Raw genomic sequence first — 21,360 nt, 5'->3', positions numbered from 1 at the left:
TGTGGTTTTACACCAGCCCATACTTATACATATCCTTTACAAACTACTCTTGTCTCACTCCTGAGGGACATGGGCCACGTAGTTAATAAAATCATGGTAGCATCTGTTCAACTTCTGACCAAAATAGTTGATCTAAACCAAATAGTTGACCTCTCAGTGCAAACCTAAAGGGGTATTGTTTTCTGACCCCCTTACTTGTTCACACAAAGGTATAGTTAGTTGTTAAAAATACACAGCCAACATTTCGTGGAAAGAAGATGCACACATCTGAATTTAAAATATATCCTCTTATGTAATTAATGGCTAAGCAGCTGACTACTGGAACAAGTGGATCAGTGGGTAACCTCAGGGGCAATTTCTCCTAAGCCCCATTGGGATATTCTAATAAGTACCACAGAGACAAATCCAGAAGATCCATACTGTGTTTTTTTAATCACTTATTTGATTACTGTATTGTTACTTGAACTTCTTGGTACCAAGAAAGACTGTTACAGAAGAAGGAATGAAGATAACAAATTTGGCGAATAGTTGCAGTTTACAATACTGGATTGTAATACAATACTTTGAAAATGAGCAGTGTGTCCTTATTCATAACTTTTCTGATGATTTGGATGTATTTTTAGCTTTTAAATCTTAGGTAGGTAAGAAGTTCTAAAACTACCCATCTTGATTACCCATTAACCTAGCTTGGTTGCCCTCATTTGAAGAAGTTGCCATATTTTAAGAAAGTCACAGTTTCAGGGCACAGCCACAAGCTAATCAACTTGCATCTTTGAATAAAGGGTTAAGGCAGTGAAGTAGGGGAAAACAGTAAGATATAGAAAATGTGCATACATTTTTGCCATGAAATGTTACATTAACTCTCCCTCTAGACTGTAAGCCTTCAGGCAGGGTCCTCCTCCTTTTGTGTCCTACCTGATCATGCACCTCCATTACTGTTCACCCATGCTATGCATTTGAGTGAAATCAACTTGCCTAATCTCCTTGCTCCCATCTAGTGACTGACTAAGCATTACCTTGTACTCCTACTGTGCTGCGTGATCTGGTTTTCTTGTATTCCTGTATTGTCGTATTTCTGTATGTCACCCCTAAATATTGTCTGTAACCTAAACTAATGTCCAGTGCTGCGTAATATGTTGGCACTTTATAAATACCATAAATAAATGATCTGGGACAATGCTATGTTTTCAGGCTGCAGCAAAATGTTACCAAAAGGGTGGAGCTGTGGAGAAGGAAAAACTTGCATTTGCCCATGGTGAAGTTTTAGGTTTGCAAACAAAAAAAGCCAGTGGAAGGTGAGTGAATTTTTTTCACAATGTTGATCTAGATTGTCTATTTTGTTTGTCTATAATGTTTACTAGCGGATCCCTGTCTTAATGCAGCTGAAGGGCCAAACAAAGATTACCGTATATACTACGGAGAAATCCACCACCCAACTTTTGCCTTCAAAAAGTGGGCAAACGGTGTGACATGCCAATAAGACCATGTCTCAATGTCTCAGTCGCAGCAAATCATGCAGAGCATGCAGTGGAAGTGTGTATGTTCTACCAAGGTACTTGTTGGAAGCATGCTTGCAACTATAGTTACCCCTCCTGATAGACATGAGGACTGCTGAAGGAGCCAGCAGGGGGAACTAGTTACAGGCATGCTTCCAATGCGTGCTTTTGCATGGGGTGCACACATACTAAATAGTATTAACTGGCAGGTTTGGAGTGGTCCATTTTCAAACTGCATTAATTTGCATACAAAATGTGCGTAAGGACCTGATGAAGGAAGTCTCCATAGAACACTAATCCTTCAACTTCTGTTAATGGAAATAAAGCGTGCCACAAACAGTTCTCTATTCTCTACGTATTTTCTGATGTAAAAATGTAAAACATGTTTGATAAAAACTGCTGCATCATCTTAGTATCTGAGATTGAGCATGATTGCGGAAATATTTTAAGCACTTTACTATACATTATAATTATTACTGCAAGTCGTATGAGGATTTCAAAATATAAAATGCATTTGTTTAGGGTCCTGTTGTTTTTTTTTGTTTGTTTGTTTTTTGGGTTTAAATTAGTTAATTTTATTTTCCAGAGAAAAACTATTGAGTTACTTGGGGCTTGCCAAAACTTATTTGGAGTGCAGAGAACCAAAACTAGCCCTGAAGTGTCTAAACAAAGCAAAAGAATTCAATCTCTGTGCACAACTTTGCGAGAAAATGGAAAAGGTAAAAAGCAAATTTATGCAGAATGAAAATAATAATGACCATTTTTTAAAGGAAATTTTAAGTGGAAACTAATGTGGCCAGTTATTTACCTGGGCCTTTTTCCGGCCCCCTGGAGTCCTGGCCCCTCGCAGTCATTCCACACTGCTCTGTTCCTCTCCTAATGCTGCATGCACGGCCCCATGCCATGTGTTCTGTACTTCTGCACAGTAAGGAAAAATTGCTGATTTGCACAGAACTACTGAGGCGGCCAGCACCACACATGCGCAGTAGTCAGTGACTCACTGAGTCACCCAGCTTACGGAGAGAGAAACTGGGGGAACAATGCAATGTGGAATGATGGTGAGGCACCAGGAGGACTTAAGGGTACTGAAAGAAGTCCCAAAAGTCATGAGCAAAACACTTTCCTTTGCCACTGTGGCTTTTATCAGCAGCCCAAGTTTTAGCCATATTGGTATGAGCAAAGCTGTCTGCTAATGAAGTTCTCTCTGGTTACGGTGATCATTTGACAAAGCGGTTTATAAACCAACTGTTTTGCTTTTGTGTTCAAACCTCTTTGCGATCATTCTGCTGTGGTGGTGGTGTTATTATTATATTGTATTCATATAACCCTGTATATCATGTCATGAGAAGCTCACAATTTAATTCCTTCAGCGGAATATGATGAGGCTTTATAAATCAATAATAGTGTTTAATATCCCCATCATAGTCTAAAGCCATTTTTAGAGGGAGCTAATTAACAGAATGTTTTTGGGATGTAGGCGAAAACTGGAGTACTTAGAGGAAATTGACCCAAACATGAGGAGAACAAACAAGCTCTAAGCAAATAATTTTCTTAGTCCTCATTTGAACCGAAGACTCTAGCACTGCAGGGCCATTGTGCTATCAACTAGATCACTGTGTTACCAGAGCAAATGCAAGCTCTGTGGAATAGCAAACTATGGATCCCTTTCTTTTTTATGTTTAAAGGAATACTATCGATTTAAACAACTTTTTTTGTAATACTCTCTATTAGTGTACACATTACCACTAGTGCTAGGGGCACTTTATGTATTCACCCAGGTCTCTCTCCCTCTATGGTAGGCTGTGACAGGATGGGTCACAGCCTTTGGGCTGTTTAATATGCTGCTGGCCAGTGAAAGTGTGGTCTGGATGCAGTATGTGTGCAGGGCTGGTCCTGTGTATCTGTGTGTGTAATGCCCACAGCAATGTGTAATGCCTACGGCAATGTGTAATGCAATGTGCACTTCAGTGGGTCACGGTTTTAGTTGGGAGGGACAACTGGAATAGGTTTTAGAGGGATACTCCTTTGCACTCTTGCAGTTGTGACCATAACTTTGCTATGTACAATATTTTTGGATGCAAAGTTTTTGCAGCTTGGTCTGCTTGCTCCCATCTGTCATAGGTGGTTTAGCAGTTGTTTGGTGGTGCACCTGTATCTTTATCTTAGAATTCTAGTATAGGTAGGGGGAGAGAAGCTCCATAAGACGCCCCTGCACTATAGACGCACCAGGTTTAGTATAATTTTTTTTCCCTGATTTTCCCCTCTAAACCTTAGTGCGTCTTATGCCGGAGCGTCTTATATTCCAAAAAATACGGTACTTCAATTATCATTATCTGCATCTTAACCTCTTGAGGACCAGTGGTTTACACCCCTCTAATGACCAGGCGATTTTTTTTTTTTACATTACATCACTTCACCACTTTAACAATGTATAGCTCGGTCATACTGTTTTGTTTTTTTTATGTTCAGAGGTTTTAGTGAAAAGGTGCATTTCCCCATTTGTATGTGCTTCACTGTTACTGGGCATTTATGGACATGGCAGATCAGCGGGACTAGAGCAGGGCTTTTCAACCTATGGTGCGCGTACCACCAGTGGTACTTTGCTTTTGGCCAGGTGGTACGCACCAGGTTTGCCTGCCACTTAATTGCCTGGCTGCGGCTTGTCCTGTCCTACCTGTACAAAGTTCTACTCACCCCTTGACCTGTTGTCCTGAGGCATATTTCAGACGTCAGATCAGCAGAGAAGGGTGCAGACATCACTGGCCACTTCCTGTATTTGGTGTATATGCTCTGTCACTGTGCACGGTTTCAAACAAAAGGGAACAGGGATAGCGTGGCACTTCTCCTTTTAAAAGAGATTAGCTGACTCCAGTCTGTCGGGCAGGCTCTGTATGGACAGGTAGCCAATAAATTACTGACAGTCTGTATGTATGAACACTGGGTATAGGACGTGTCCTCCGCTGTTGTGGTATGAAGGAAGAATTAAACAATGTAAATTGAAGAGCAGAGAGCGTGCATCATCCGTCCAGGCTTGTACATTTATTGCATATGAGCAAAAACCAGTGCAGTTACAATATGGTGCATAACAAGATTCATCTATGTTACACTTTTCATGTCTTGTTCATATTTGCAAACGTAAACAGACTTATCTGTGTTTCCGTGGGTAGACCGTCAGTGTAGGAGGTGGGAGTGTGGGAGTGAGAGGGGCCTAGCGACGGCCGTTTCGCGTCCTCCTGGACGCTTGGTCACGCTGCGCTCCACTATGCGCCGGCGCCGTTTGGCCGCAGTTTACATACAGGAGGATCCGCCTCCTCCTGCGGCGTCACGTCGCCGGCTGTGCTTGGAGCTCAAAGATTCCTCCAATGGTAGAGCCCGTGACGTGCAACAGTGTGGACGGTGGCCGAAGGGTGCCATTTCGTGCGGTCCAACTCGCCGCATCAACGTGCGTCATATCCAACGCGCCTCGCACCGTACCATCACTGGATCGGTGAGAGGCATGCCATGCGGCCCATCGGTCGCATAAACACGCGTCACGTGCAACGCAAACATCTTGGTCTATGCTTTACACCCGGAAATATTTTACCATAGTGTTGCAGGGACCTCATGCCGGTTCAATATTCGCCAGCAGGGTACGCCATACCTAATAAAGCATAATAGGACGCACGTCGAGCAGCACCGTGGCTAACCATCCATCATCCGACCTCTAGGTTCGAATAGCCGTCAATTACACATCACAAGCCCTAACCACCGGGGAAATAAAATTAAGTGAAAAAACTGTGTTAGTGTACAAAGTGTTTCAACATTAAAATTGGATACTGGGGCTGAGGAGCTGAGACATCAAATATTCATTTCTTATATTCATGAACTGTTTCATATCATTCATTAATCCCATGTGGGACCCACTACGAAAAGAAGGGGAGGAGGGGGAAGAGGGGGGGGGGAGTTTGGGGGAGGAAAACGGGAAAATGGGGGACTTCATCGTTTACCAGGGCGACCTACAGTTATGTTCATCATGTATCTTCAGTTCCCCAAATCTCATATGTTCATTTACGTAGGTACATATTGTTTTCATACAGGGCACTATCTTTCGTAGATCATGGGTCTAACATACTGGAAAGTTCGACCTTATCATTGAGGCCTACAGGGCCCAAGGCTTCTGTCTGCAAGATTAACCAGGTTTCTCTTCTCAACAACTTCCTTTCTCTATCTCCACCTCTCCTCTCTTTATCTATCCTCTCCAGACCTGCAAATTTGAATCCCTTCACATTTCCTTCATGTTCATCTCTCATGTGAGCAATGAAGCGGGCGCAACCTCTCCCACTTTTCACTGATCCTACGTGTTCCCCCACTCGTTCCTTCAGGGGACGAGTGGTTTGTCCTATATAAAATCGTTCACAGGGACAAAAGAGGACATATACCACAAACTTAGTTTGGCAAGTAATTAGGGTGTTAACCACTAGGCATTCCTTCCCCACTTGTATATATTTCTTGGGAATCATGCGGGGACAGAACTTGCAATGCCCACATCGGTGATTTCCTTTTGGCATGCCCCTATCTAACCAATTTTCTTTCTTGGGGGAGATGAACTCACTCCTAGTGAGCATATCCCCAAGCGTGGGAGCCCTCCTAAATGCCACCCTCGGGGGACCACCCAACGCATGTCTTAAAGTGTCATCTCTCTCTATCAAGGACCAGTTAGTAAAAATGGCTTTCCTGACCAGATTGGCCATCGGTGTATAGTCAAAAGTAAAGGTTATCCAGTCCTGCAGTGGTCTTGACTTTTGTTTAGGTATCGGAAGACTCTGTCTAGACTGACCTTTAGCCCTGTGATATGCCTCCTCTAACAGTGTGGCCTCATAACCCCTACTGGACAACCGTTTAGTTAAATCAGCCGCCTGGATTTCGAATTCTTTGTCATCAGCATTGTTTCTCCGCAGTCTCAAATATTGGCCATATGGGATGGCCCTAACAACGTGTTGGGGGTGGAAACTTTTAGCATGAAGAAGGGAATTTGTTGCCGTTGGCTTTCTATACCCCTCGCAACACAAAATGTTATTCTTAACCATGATTCTCAGGTCGAGGAAGGTCACCGCTACATCACTCATCTCTGCGGTGAATTCCATATTCATTGTGTTGCTATTGATGTAGCACACAAAACCCTCAAATTGGGTGTCCGTACCTGACCACACCACCAGGACATCGTCCACGTACCTCGACCATTGTCTGATGTGTCGACGGAAAGGATTCTTATCCGAGAGCACTGCAGACTCCTCCCACGCCCCCAGAAAGAGGTTAGCAAAGGAGCACGCCACAGGGGTCCCCATGGTCGTACCCGCTATCTGATGGTACCATTGTCCATCAAACATAAAGGCATTATGTCTTAACACGAAGCCCAAACATTCGCAGACAAAGTCGATATATTCCTCGTCTCTGTCAGTGCGTTTCAAAAAATGTTTGACGGCTTCAATCCCCAAATCCTGGGGGATACGGCTGTACAGACTGACCACATCAATCGTGGCCAGTCTGTCACCGGGGACCCATGTGGCGCGCTCCACCATTTGCAAAACCTCCAACGTATCCCTCAAATAAGAGGGCACCCCCTTAAGGAGGGGGCGCAGGAGATGGTCGAGGTACCTGGACAGCCTCTCTGTGAGAGACCCACAGCCAGAAACTATGGGACGTCCCGGCGGTGCGGCCACGGACTTGTGCATCTTAGGTATGTGGTACCACACCGGACGGCGAGGATGTGAAGGAAGCAGATCGCGGGCCAGTTTTTGTGGAAGGAAGCCCCTTTCTACGCCTCTGCGAAGCAGAGAACGTAGGTTTGTTTGAGATCTAGGGGTTGGGTCTACCTGGAGCGGACCATAGGTGGATCTGTCACTCAGTTGCCTCTCGGCTTCGTTCTGATACTGAGTGGCTGACATAATAACCAAATTACCACCCTTGTCCGCTCCCCTTATCACCAACTCCTTGTTCTGCTTTAGCCATTTTAAGGCTTTCCTTTCCTCGCCGTCCAAGTTAGGCACCATAGTTTGATATATCTCAGCCTTTATGTCTTACATCACCCTATCAAAGAAATAATCCACGCTCGATCCTGGAGAGACCGGGAATAGCTGTATAGATTTACAGGCTCTGAAGTCACTATTGCTGCCCAAAGTAAGGACCTCTGTTTCCACAAAGTGTGTCCATGCATGATGACCCCCCTCGGCCCAAAGTTCATTCACTACCTGACTTAACTCCTCATCCGTGGGGTCCCACTGGACCAACGGGCTGAAGCCTAAGGTACCAGCGTCATTCCCCTGTGTCATTTGAGGAGGTTGTGCTGAGAGTAAAAGTTGAGAGAACCCCTCCATAGGTCCTTTGGTGGCTTCAGGCATACACCCCTGCTCACCATTACCCTGACCCACTGTCATTGGGGTTTTGTTCTCGGCAGTGTTGAAACTAATGGACTCTTTGTTTAACCTCTGACATATCACCACTTTCCTCATGGATTTGTACAGGTCTATTGTGAATGCCACTATATCGAAACTCCTTGTTGGACAGAAGTTCAGGCCCTTGGATAGAAGTGTGAGCCATGCCGAAGGAATCTCCATCCCCGAAATGTTCATGACCTGCAAGTTGTCCGTATTTACATCCCCTTCCGTTTCTTGCTGCTGGGTTTCTGATCTCCCTTCCCTTGCCAATGCACGCTTTTTGATTTTGTTTCTGTGCCTACGTCCTCGTCCTCGTCTGACCCTGCGTCTAAAGGGCCGGATGCTCCTTTTCTTGATGTATCACCGTCCCGGCTGTTCTCCTCCTTATTCCCCTCATTTGCCGGATCTTTAGGGTGATGTTTTTTCTGTGGTCTCTTTTTGGGGATGTTCCTCTTTTTCTTGTTAGTAGGTTGTTCGTTATCGCTATCCGAACCTGAGTCTGTGGTCCAGTAGCCCTTGCTCTTTGGATTTTTCGTGAAAGGTTGAGGACCCCAATGGAATATTCTTCCTCTATCAAAATCTTCTTTGTCCCTAAAGAACTTTTTTAATTTTCTTGCCTTTATCTCATCTTGTATCTTACTCACTTTGTCCTCAATTTTGGTGTTTGTTGTTTCATATTTATCTTGCGTGACAGAATCTTTGTAGCGCTGTTTTGTTTCACTAAGATCATCGGACACCTTGTTATATTCTACTATTGTCCGAGACAACACTATATTCTGCAGACGCTTGGCATGATCAAGATGTGCCTCAGTCCATTCTTCTACGAAATCCTTATCATCTCGATACTCTGACGGTTCCCAGAAACGTCTGAAACCTCTTGCCACAATCCCATCCCTTCTATATCGTTTCAGGGTGGTAACAGTCCAGAATAATTTGGTCTCTTGCTCACTCAGTCTTCCCAGTTTGAGCTCCAAAACCCTTGCTCCCACCTCCTTATTGGCCACCGTTGATATGGACAAATTGGAGAAGAAATTTGATACATCCTCTCGCCCTACCGCCACTTTCTCGCCCACATATGACAACGAGTCGATATCGATCTCATCAATGTCGTCTTCACTGGAAGTCTTCTCATTTTCATTGATATTCTCATGCATCCCGGGCTGCTCAACGCCGATTGTGTCAAAGAAAGACAAGCCATAACTTCAAACAAAAGGGAACAGGGATAGCGTGGCACTTCTCCTTTTAAAAGAGATTAGCTGACTCCAGTCTGTCGGGCAGGCTCTGTATGGACAGGTAGCCAATAAATTACTGACAGTCTGTATGTATGAACACTGGGTATAGGACGTGTGCTCCGCTGTTGTGGTATGAAGGAAGAATTAAACAATGTAAATTGAAGAGCAGAGAGCGTGCATCATCCATCCAGGCTTGTACATTTATTGCATATGAGCAAAAACCAGTGCAGTTACAATATGGTGCATAACAAGATTTTGCAAATGGTGGAGTGCGCCACATGGGTTCCCGGTGACAGACTGGCCACGATTGATGTGGTCAGTCTGTACAGCCGTATCCCCCAGGATTTGGGGATTGAAGCCGTCAAACATTTTTTGAAACGCACTGACAGAGACGAGGAATATATCGACTTTGTCTGCGAATGTTTGGGCTTCGTGTTAAGACATAATGCCTTTATTTTTGATGGACAATGGTACCATCAGATAGCGGGTACGGCCATGGGGACCCCTGTGGCGTGCTCCTTTGCTAACCTCTTTCTGGGGGCGTGGGAGGAGTCTGCAGTGCTCTCGGATAAGAATCCTTTCCGTCGGCACATCAGACAATGGTCGAGGTACGTGGACGATGTCCTGGTGGTGTGGTCAGGTACGGACACCCAATTTGAGGGTTTTCTGTGCTACATCAATAGCAACACAATGAATATGGAATTCACCGCAGAGATAAGTGATGTAGCGGTGACCTTCCTCGACCTGAGAATCATGGTTAAGAATAACATTTTGTGTTGCGAGGGGTATAGAAAGCCAACGGCAACGAATTCCCTTCTTCATGCTAAAAGTTTCCACCCCCAACACGTTGTTAGGGCCATCCCATATGGCCAATATTTGAGACTGCGGAGAAACAATGCTGATGACAAAGAATTCGAAATCCAGTCGGCTGATTTAACTAAACGGTTGTCCAGTAGGGGTTATGAGGCCACACTGTTAGAGGAGGCATATCACAGGGCTAAAGGTCAGTCTAGACAGAGTCTTCCGATACCTAAACAAAAGTCAAGACCACTGCAGGACCGGATAACCTTTACTTTTGACTATACACCGATGGCCAATCTGGTCAGGAAAGCCATTTTTACTAACTGGTCCTTGATAGAGAGAGATGACACTTTAAGACATGCGTTGGGTGGTCCCCCGAGGGTGGCATTTAGGAGGGCTCCCACGCTTAGGGATATGCTCACTAGGAGTGAGTTCATCTCCCCCAAGAAAGAAAATTGGCTAGATAGGGGCATGCCAAAAGGAAATCACCGATGTGGGCATTGCAAGTTCTGTCCCCGCATGTTTCCCAAGAAATATATACAAGTGGGGAAGGAATGCCTAGTGGTTAACACCCTAATTACTTGCCAAACTAAGTTTGTGGTATATGTCCTCTTTTGTCCCTGTGAACGATTTTATATAGGACAAACCACTCGTCCCCTGAAGGAACGAGTGGGGGAACATGTAGGATCAGTGAAAAGTGGGAGAGGTTGCGCCCGCTTCATTGCTCACATGAGAGATGAACATGAAGGAAATGTGAAGGGATTCAAATTTGCAGGTCTGGAGAGGATAGATAAAGAGAGGAGAGGTGGAGATAGAGAAAGGAAGTTGTTGAGAAGAGAAACCTGGTTAATCTTGCAGACAGAAGCCTTGGGCCCTGTAGGCCTCAATGATAAGGTCGAACTTTCCAGTATGTTAGACCCATGATCTACGAAGATAGTGCCCTGTATGAAAACAGTATGTACCTACGTAAATGAACATATGAGATTTGGGGAACTGAAGATACATGATGAACATAACTGTAGGTCGCCCTGGTAAACGATGAAGTCCCCCATTTTCCCGTTTTCCTCCCCCCCCCCCCCCCCCCCCCTCTCCCCCCTCCTCCCCTTCTTTTCGTAGTGGGTCCCACATGGGATTAATGAATGATATGAAACAGTTCATGAATATAAGAAATGAATATTTGATGTCTCAGCTCCTCAGCCCCAGTATCCAATTTTAATGTTGAAACACTTTGTACACTAACACAGTTTTTTCACTTAATTTTATTTCCCCGGTGGTTAGGGCTTGTGATGTGTAATTGACGGCTATTCGAACCTAGAGGTCGGATGATGGATGGTTAGCCACGGTGCTGCTCGACGTGCGTCCTATTATGCATAGACCAAGATGTTTGCGTTGCACGTGACGCGTGTTTATGCGACCGATGGGCCGAATGGCATGCCTCTCACCGATCCAGTGATGGTGCGGTGCGAGGCGCGTTGGATATGACGCACGTTGATGCGGCGAGTTGGACCGCACGAAATGGCACCCTTCGGCCACCGTCCATACTGTTGCACGTCACGGGCTCTACCATTGGAGGAATCTTTGAGCTCCAAGCAAAGCCGGTGACGTGACGCCGTAGGAGGAGGCGGATCCTCCTGTATGTAAACTGCGGCCAAACGGCGCCGGCGCATAGTGGAGCGCAGCGTGACCAAGCGTCCAGGAGGACGCGAAACGGCCGTCGCTAGGCCCCTCTCACTCCCACCTCCTACACTGACGGTCTACCCACGGAAACACAGATAAGTCTGTTTACGTTTGCAAATATGAACAAGACATGAAAAGTGTAACATAGATGAATCTTGTTATGCACCATATTGTAACTGCACTGGTTTTTGCTCATATGCAATAAATGTACAAGCCTGGACGGATGATGCACGCTCTCTGCTCTTCAATTTACACTGTGCATGGTTTGCCTGGCTGTTTCATCACCATGGGCAGGTTACCGCTGAACTGAGGTCTGAACTATTCCACGGGCCAGCACAGCGAGGAACGAGTGAGGGGGAGCCAAACTTTGTGGTGAGTCACTGCCCAGTTCTCTGGTGGCGGTGGGAGGCTACCTATATTGATGCTTTGGGTGCTAAAGAGGCTTCCCCCTTTCCTCCTCAGTAAAAGGGATCCAGCGCTGGGACCCCCTGAAGAGTTCCTTGTCAACATGCGCGCATGCGCAGTAGCGGCTCTCAACTCTAGTGGAAACGATTTGAGCCCGACCGGGTCCAATCTACTGCGCAGACACGCTGGTGGTACTTGAAAAATCTTGGGCGATAAAAGTGGTACAATAAGTGAAAAGGTTGAAAAGCCGTAGACTAGAGCACTGTGAGGGCCTTGTTTAAGCAGATCGGATGTTTGATTGTGCTGATTTTGCTCAGTGACATTGGGGAGGGATTTGTGGCTTAATTGTTGATCCACTTATCATGCCTCAAATAAACTTTTGGTTGTCTTAGCCTTTATAGTCCTGTGCATTGTTTGTTCCTCCCTGAGCAACATAATCAGGAAAGGGCTTAAAGAGCTTTTCAGAGAAGTTAAATTCAAGACAGATCAAGGGATGATTGATTCTTATTGTGTAATTTGTTCCCTCGCCTTGATCGTGACTTTACCATAAACCTCTGATTGGAAAGGTATATATTTTGTAATTTTGTTCCATCCCACAAGGTATTTGGAGTTCAGCCAGACTGTTTATAGTGCTCTAATTCCTACGTTCTCAACGTGTGGTACGCGTACTCCAGGGGGTACTTTAGATATTTTAATATACTTAAAGGGATACTGTAGGGGGGTCGGGGGAAAATGAGTTGAACTTACCCAGGGCTTCTAATGGCCCCCCGCAGACATCCTGTACCCACGCAGCCACTCACTGATGCTCCGGCCCCGCCTCCGGTTCACTTCTGGAATTTCAGACTTTAAAGTCTGAAAACCACTGCGCCTGCGCAGCTGCATCCTCGCTCCCGCTGATGTCACCAGGAGTGTATTGCACAAGTCCAGTATGGTCTTTGGTCTGCGCAGTATGCTCCTGGTGCCATCAGCGGGAGCGAGGACACGGCAATGCAGGCGCAGTGGTTTTCTAACTTTAAAGTCAGAAATTCCAGAAGTGAACTGGAGGCGGGGCCGGAGCATCGGTGAGTGGCTGCGCGGGCACAGGATGTCTGTGGGGGGCCATTAAAAGCCCCGGGTAACTTCAACTCATTTTCCCCCGACCCCCCTACAGTAGCCCTTTAACCAAGAATAACAAATTTAGAGTGTTTTAGATAATTAAAAGCAATAATAAATGCTTGGAAATTGTTTAGAACCAATTATGTACTACGATTAAATATACATTTCTCAAGGGGTACTTGTGATAATGTGTACTATGCCAGGGGGTATTTGGAGAGTACATGGTTTTTAAAGGGGTACATACAAATAAAATACCAATTACTAAGGCCTCTATTCACTCATTTTGGCCAGGCGATCAGCTGCAAGGCCTGGAACCCACTAGAGCTTTTTTGAGAGTTTAGGCATAGCTTTCACTAGCGATTTCCCTAAACGTTCTGCCAAGGTAAATAGATGGGACAGATTCCACTAGAGCGATTGTGATTAGGCAAATCGCAATCTCAGGACATGCAGCATTTTGGGAGCGTTTGCGCTCCTATGTAAAGTATTGAAGCACTGGCAAATCACTCATGAATCAGTACACATAGCAAATTGTGCGTGATTTTGAATTACTGCAAACTGTAAATATAATAATTATAATTTATATATAGCTTTTTCCTAATTCCTGGGGTCCCTCAATGAGATTGGGATTCGGCGGATTCGCAAAGTGGAAAATGGCGTCGGGATTCGAATTTCCCAATATTCGAGGGATTCGTGGATTCGTCGTCCCATCTCTAATATATATATGTGTGTGTGTGTGTGTGTGTGTGTGTGTGTGTGTGTGTGTGTGTGTGTGTGTGTGTGTGTGTGTGTGTGTGTGTGTGTGTGTGTGTATGTGTGTGTGTATGTATTTGTTTGTTTGTTTGTGTGTGTATATATAGGTGTGTGTGTGTGTACACACACACACACACACACACACACACACACACACACACACACACACACACACACACACACACACACACACACACACACACACACACACACACACACACACACACACACACACACACACACACACACACACACACACACACACACACACACACACACATATACACATATACACATACACACACACATACATACACACACACACATACATACACACACACACACACACACATATATATATATATATATTAGAGATGGGACGACGAATCCACGAATCCCTCGAATATTGGGAAATTCGAATCCCGACGCCATTTTCCACTTTGCGAATCCGCCGAATCCCGACGCTGCATCGCCGCGCATCCGCCGCTCGCACTCGTCCTCCTCTGAGCCCAGTCCCCCCCCCCCCCCCCGTGTCTTCTCCGCCTGCCCGCGCCTCCTCCGCCCGCCCCGCACACTTTGTATCAACTCACCTGTCCAGTGGAGCACAGAGCGGCAGACCTCTCGCTGACTTCCTGGTTCCCTCTAGTGACGGCTTTTACAATGACGTCATCAGTAAAAGCCGGTCCGGCCACTAGAGGGAACCGAGAAGTAACGACGAGGTCTGCCGCTCTGCGCTCCACTGGACAGGTGAGTTGATACTTATGCAGGGGTGAGCGAGGAGGCACGGGGGACGGAGGAGGCCGTGGGGGTGAGCGGAGGAGGCACGGGGGGGGGGGGGGAGCGACACCTACCTCCCTACCTACCGGCCACTATACCTACCTACAGGCCCCTATACCTACCTAAAGGCCCCCTATACATACCTACCTACCTACCGGCCACTATACCTACCTACCTACAGGCCCCTATACCTACCTAAAGGCCCCCTATACATACCTACCTACCAGCCACTATACCTACCTACCTACATGCCCCTATACCTACCTAAAGGCCCCCTATATGTACCTACCTACCTACCTAAAGGCCCCTATACCTACCTACAGGCCTCTATACCTACCTACCTAAAGTCCCCCTATATGTGCCTACCTACCTAAAGACCCCTATACCTACCTACCTACCTAAAGGCCCCCTCTACGTGCCTACCTACCTAAAGGCCCCTCTACCTACCTACCTAAAGGCCCCTATACCTACCTACCTACATACCTACCTATACTTAAGGCCCTATACCCTGCTACCTATACTGAAGGTCCCTTTAACTACCTACCTACCTATAGGACACTATACCTACCTACCGGCCACTATACCTACCTACCTACCTACAGGCCACTATACCTACCTAAAGGCCCCCTATACGTACCTACCTACCTACCTAAAGGCTCCTATACGTACCTACCTAAAGGTCCCTATACCTACCTACAGGCCTCTATACCTACCTACCTACTTAAAGGCCCCCTATATGTGCCTACCTACCTAAAGGCCCCTATACCTACCTACCTAAAGGCCCCTATACCCACCTACCTACATACCTACCTATACTTAAGGCCCTATACCCTGCTACCTATACTGAAGGTCCCTTTAACTACCTAAAGGCCCCTATACCTACCTACATACCTGCCTATACTTAAGGCCTCTATATACCCTGCTACCTATACTGAAGGCCCATATACCCTGCTACCTATACTGAAGGCCCATATACCTTTCTACTTATACTGCAGGCCCCTATACCTTGCTACCTATACTGAAAGCTACCAATATTGAAGGCACCCATACCTAGCTAGCTATACTGAAGGCACCTTTACCTCGCTACCTATACTGCGGGCAACTATACCACGGATCACACAATTCTTATGTGCAGGATTCGTTAGATTCGGGATTCGAAAGGTTCGAGATATTCGAGAACCTTTTCAGATTCGGATTCGAAAAAATTGTGGATTCGTCCCATCCCTAATAAATAAATAAATAAATATATATATATATATATATATTACACACACATACAGATTTCAGCTGTCTGTTTAATATTATGGAAATGGAAGACCACAGGCTCAGTTCAAGTTAAAGAACACCCGGGGCGAAAATAAACTAATGAAATAAACAATTGTATCTATCCTCCTTTTCCTAAAAATTACTTTTTAAGAAATTCCACAGTTTTATTTTATGTTTAAATCTACTTTTAAGTTTAATTCAGATTAAAGTATTTTACAGAATATAAGACGCACTTTTTTTCCCCCCAAAAAAATGTGGAGAAAAGTCCCAGGGTCTCGTATCTCAAAGACAGGGAGTTCCTGACTATCGCCCACTGATATGACCTGTCGTGATGTTGGGGCTCCCAGCATTGTCCTCCTGTGTCCCCCTCCGCTCCGCGTGTATAGTTATGTGCAGCGGCTGCGTGTCTCACCTGATCTATTGGCTCCAGCGGCAATCGTAGGCCTCTCCTCTCCCACACTGCTCCTCTAGTGCCGGCTTCTGCTGATGACGTGATCAGCCTAAGTCTGCACTAGGGGAGCAATGAGGGAGAGAAGTCTGTGATCGCCACTGGAGCCAATGGATCAGGTCAGACATGCTGCCACTGCACATAACTATACACGCAAAGTATTATAATACGGTATGGTATTTATTGGGAAAATGTACAAGAACATACCAGAGAATGCAAATGATAGAACACATTTTTAGGTTTAACCATTATATGTATGTTCACTTTCTAATATAGGCATTTGTTTTGTTACAGATTAAGGATGCTGCTTTCTTCTATAAAAAAGCAGAAGATAATAAGCTTGCAGCACAGCTTTACGAACAGGCTGGAGAGCATGAAGCTGCACTGAACCTGTACTACCGTGAGAAAATGTTTCAAGAAGCTATTGATGCTATTGAAAGGTATAGAAACTCCTCTTGCCTTAAAAAACTTCTCTCCTATTTCTAAAGCCCGATTCATGATTCGATGGCAAATTGAATCGAATCATGGAATCGGACATGTCGGATTGAATCGAATCAATGAATCGAATTGTATTGAGTCGAATCGGACAAAGAATCGTATGATGTAGATGGGGCTTAAGACATCTGTGACCAATTTTCAATGGATGGCAAAATGCCAAGCAGAGTTAGAGCCCTTAATTGGTTGAAAGGGTACTCAAACAAAAAGGAAAATCTCAGTCCAGTGGGTTACATTGTTGAGTTATTTTGATGGAAAAGCAAAATTTACACCGTTATACAAGCTACATTGGCCTCAATTCACGGAGCATTATCAAACGTTTATCAAACACTTTATCAAACGTTGATAATTTACCTCATGGGTAAAATCTCATTTTAAATTCACTAAGGTGTTATATATTTATCGAATGTTTTACCGATAAAACGTTCAACAAATATATAACACCTTAGTGAGATTCTCCCATGAGGTAAATTATCAAACGTTGATAAAGTGTTTGATAAACGTTTGATAATGCTCCGTGAATTGAGGCCATAGTATCAAAGTGCCATATCTTCAGTTTTGTCCCATTAAAATGACATAATACTCTATTTACAAAAAATGTGAGGGGTGCTCTCACTTTTGTGAGATACTTTATATGTGCCCACCAGTAAAAAGGAAACCATGTATGCCCATAGATAATAGTATTAGGTAGCCATGTGTACTCCCCCCTCCTCCAGATAGCCATATTTGGTATATGGATGCACCCCTGGATAGTTGGATTAGGTTATCGTTTGTGTTCATCCTGTTGTCTCCCTCAACTTTGACCCCAAAGCAGAGTAAGTTGCAGTGAAGTATGCTAAAGTTAGTCACTCACCTGTCTTGCTGCCTAAATCCTTTTCCAGCTGATCAGTGGGCCTACTGCACCTCCTCACTGAGCCAAGCATCTGTTGCCGGCCCTATAGGTGGGTTATCTCTCCATCGTTCTCTGCACTGTATGTTACATTTCCACCATCAGCTTCATGGAGACTTGGAACTGGCCCCCTGATCACCAGACTTGCCCACAAGGCCTGATGCAATTGCCTTGTGTTGCTTTGTGGGCAATCCAGCCCTGTGGCCAAGTGGTAATTAGTATCTGGGTCCAGGTTTTCCAAGTGGTAATTAGTATCTGGGTCCAGGTTTTAATACCAGCCAGAACATGTTGACCCGTGTCTGTATGGTTTTTTTTTTATGTTAAGGGAACCTAAACTGAGAAGGATATGGATTTTTCCTTTTAAAATAATACCAGTTGCCTGACTCTCCTGTTGATCCTGTGTCTCTAATACTGTTAGCCAAAACCCCTCGACAAGCATGCAGATCAGGTGCTCTGACTGAAGTCAGGCTGGATTAGCTGCATGCTTGTTTCAGGTCTGTGATTCGGCCTCTACTACAGCCAAAGAGATCACCAGGACTCCCAGGCAATGGGTATTGTTTAAAAGGAAACATCCATATCCCTCTCAGTTTAGGTTCTTAGGTTCCCTTTAAGTGTTTCACCAAAATTGCACAAAGAATGTTAATTTGTAAAAATCTTAGATTATGAACCACACTGAGGAATAAGAAATCTGAAGTCAAACTAGCCTGAACTCCTACAATTCAGAAATGTAATATTTATGACAGAAAAGGCTTGATGGAGTGTTACCATGAAGTGCAACTAATTTATAAAATAAACACCTCACCATGTTTTAGCTGGCCTCTGCATAAAACCCATATTAACCTCCCTGCCATTATAAAAAATGCTGCGCACGGCAGGGAGGGTGTTTTTTGGCATTTTTTTTTTAGCATGTAGCTAGCCTAGCGCTAGCTACATGCCTTCCCCCCTCCCTGCGGCGTCCCCCCGAATGCGCCGATCGCCGCCGGCGCATATACCCATCCGGAAATCCCGTTCTGAAAGGGATTTCCAGGAGGGCTTCCCCCGTTGCCATGGCGACGGGCGCGATGACGTCACCGACTTCGTGACGTCAGAGGGAGTCCCGAACCACCCCTCGACGCTGCCTGGCACTGATTGTCCAGGCAGCGCACGGGTCTCGGGGGGGGGGGGGGGCACCCTCTGATGCGGTGGGTTGCGGCGAATCGGCGCGGAACAGCGGCGATCGTAAGTTACACGCAGCTAGCAAAGTGCTAGCTGCGTGTAACAAAAAAAAAAAATATGCAAATCGGCCCAGCAGGGCCTGAGGAATCCTCCGCGGCAGGTTACCCCGAGCTGAGCTCGGGATAACCGGCAGGGAGGTTAAAATAATGGTTTTCTAAGCATTTCGGTAAAAAACAAAACAAAATACAAACAGGAAATATTGGTATAAAACTTCTGCTTAAAATCAACTAGTGGGCCGATCTAACAAAAACATCTAGAGATCAATTTATTGAGGCTGTAAAACTGGGTTGGAATGCAGTTCGACGGGCTATATTGGGCAGGGCCGGTTTAAACAACAATGGGGCCCCAGGGCAAAATAAACTGGGGGGCCTCCCAACAGATACCCCGGAACAAAAATTGGCATTAAGGGACCTTTTTTGCAGCTGGTATAGTCAGGGTGTGAAGCCCCAATCAGTCGGAGCTCCACATTCTGGCTACCCCAGCCTGCATGGGGGACAAGGGGTTAAAAAGTTTCAGGAGGGGGGACCCCACATAATTTTTAAAAAAAATCCCACACTCTAAACATAAAAAAAAATTGGGAAAATAGGAAAAAATGCCAGGGATCTTCTTCATACAGCCATATTGCAGCTGTATAGCGATCCCTGGCCAAAGTGCTGCTGCTGCGTATGGACCCCCAGGAAACCCCGTCAGGAAATTTATTGCTCTTTCTTTTGATGCATGTAAAATTACACTACCGTTAGGTTTGCTACTAAAAGTGACATTTACCGCATTTAAAAGTATACTTTTTTCCTTCGAAACTTTAAATCGATTTTCTCAAAAACTATAAGGTCTTTTTAAAGAATTGTTTTTTCCTCTTATTCCCAATGATCTCTTTAACATATCCTGCAAATTTAGGGGTTTCTAGCATTTAAGGTGGATTTGCTATTGACCATTAAAGTCGGCAGGTTTTTAAATGTGTATTTTTTTTCCTTTGAAACTTTAAAATCGATTTTCTCAAAAACTATAAGGTCGATTTTTTTCGAATTTTTTTTCCTCTTGTAGCCACTGGGGGCCCCTACAAGCTCTGGGGCCCTGGGGCAATTGCCCCCTTTGCCTCTATGGTAGCGCCGGCCCTGATATTAGGGGAAAATTGGAGGGAAATGTTTCTTAAGACTCTCTACAGAGCTTATATACCCATCAAAAGACCCTCTCATCATCAGGACTCGAATGATGAATTATTGTGCCCCAAGTGTGGAAGCACTAACCCCGATCTGAATCACATGCTTTGGTATTGCAAAGAGATACAATATTTTTGGCATACGATTATTGAATTTGGAAATAGCATTACCCACAAACAAAGAAAGGTAGACCCTATGTGTATCTATTCCATCATGCTAATCAATCAGAGATGGAAGACCCCCCCCCCCCCTCCAATTAAAAGATGGGATCGGTTATCTCTAGATAGAATGAGAGCAAAGACTGTCTTGAAATTCTTTAAAACATGGCAGCCCTATATTGAAAAGTCCTTTACAAGGCCTCAGATTATACAACTAATGAAGTTTTTTGAGCACACATAATGGTACTTAAAAAGTAAAATAGGGGGCTATTTGGGGTTACTAGAAATTTAGGAATTTAATTGCTGAATGCACTTTTAAATTTACCACTACAACAACAGTTTACAGCGAAACTTTGAATGAGAAGGGGATGGGGCGGTGGGGGGGGGGGGGGGGGGGAGGGGTTTAGAGGGGGGTTTTAGTGTTATGTTTGTGTTTGGTTATATTCAATCAATATGGTCATATTTTATATTTTATGCCTCTTTGACTAAGTAACTTAGAACAAGATCAACACCAGGAAGTAAGACTCAAAGACTTTTGACAATAGCCAAAAGTTATTTTATTATATAGGTATACAGTAAGATCATAAGACTTTTATGATAAAAGCAATTGAAATACTGAATATGACATACCATGTTGTTATTGAACATTAATTACATAGTTCTTTTGGTTGAAAAAAGACATACGTCCATCGAATTCAACCAGTACAAAGTACAACACCAGCCTGCTCCCTCACATATCCCTGTTGATCCAGAGGAAGGCGAAAAAACCCTTACAAGGCATGGTCCAATTAGCCCCAAAAGGGAAAAATTCCTTCCCGACTCCAGATGGCAATCAGATAAAATCCCTGGATCAACATCATTAGGCATTACCTAGTAATTGTAGCCATGGATGTCTTTCAATGCAAGGAAAGCATCTAAGCCCCCTTTAAATGCAGGTATAGAGTTTGCCATAACGACTTCATGTGGCAATGCATTCCACATCTTAATCACTCTTACTGTAAAGAACCCTTTCCTAAATACATGGCTAAAACGTTTTTCCTCCATGCACAGATCATGTCCTCTAGTCCTTTGAGAAGGCCTAGGGAC

The 21,360-nt window shown here is 44.8% G+C and overlaps 1 protein-coding gene across 6 annotated transcripts in view; it reads left to right on the top strand.

The window, feature by feature from the left end:
* The window catches only part of TRANK1 (tetratricopeptide repeat and ankyrin repeat containing 1), a 183,426-nt gene that overhangs the window by 122,183 nt on the left and 39,883 nt on the right, over nucleotides 1-21,360 (top strand). For all 6 annotated transcript variants that reach the window (XM_068236534.1, XM_068236535.1, XM_068236531.1 and 3 more), the window contains 3 exons: nucleotides 1,192-1,295; nucleotides 2,083-2,215; nucleotides 16,655-16,800. In XM_068236534.1, the coding sequence (XP_068092635.1) occupies nucleotides 1,192-1,295; nucleotides 2,083-2,215; nucleotides 16,655-16,800 (383 nt within the window). The remainder of the gene's footprint in view (nucleotides 1-1,191; nucleotides 1,296-2,082; nucleotides 2,216-16,654; nucleotides 16,801-21,360) is intronic.

This window comes from Hyperolius riggenbachi, chromosome 5, assembly GCF_040937935.1.
Source record: "Hyperolius riggenbachi isolate aHypRig1 chromosome 5, aHypRig1.pri, whole genome shotgun sequence".
Classification (NCBI taxonomy): domain Eukaryota; kingdom Metazoa; phylum Chordata; class Amphibia; order Anura; family Hyperoliidae; genus Hyperolius; species Hyperolius riggenbachi.
Note: the sequence above shows the minus strand (reverse complement) of the source record. Positions and strands in the feature narration are given on the sequence as shown.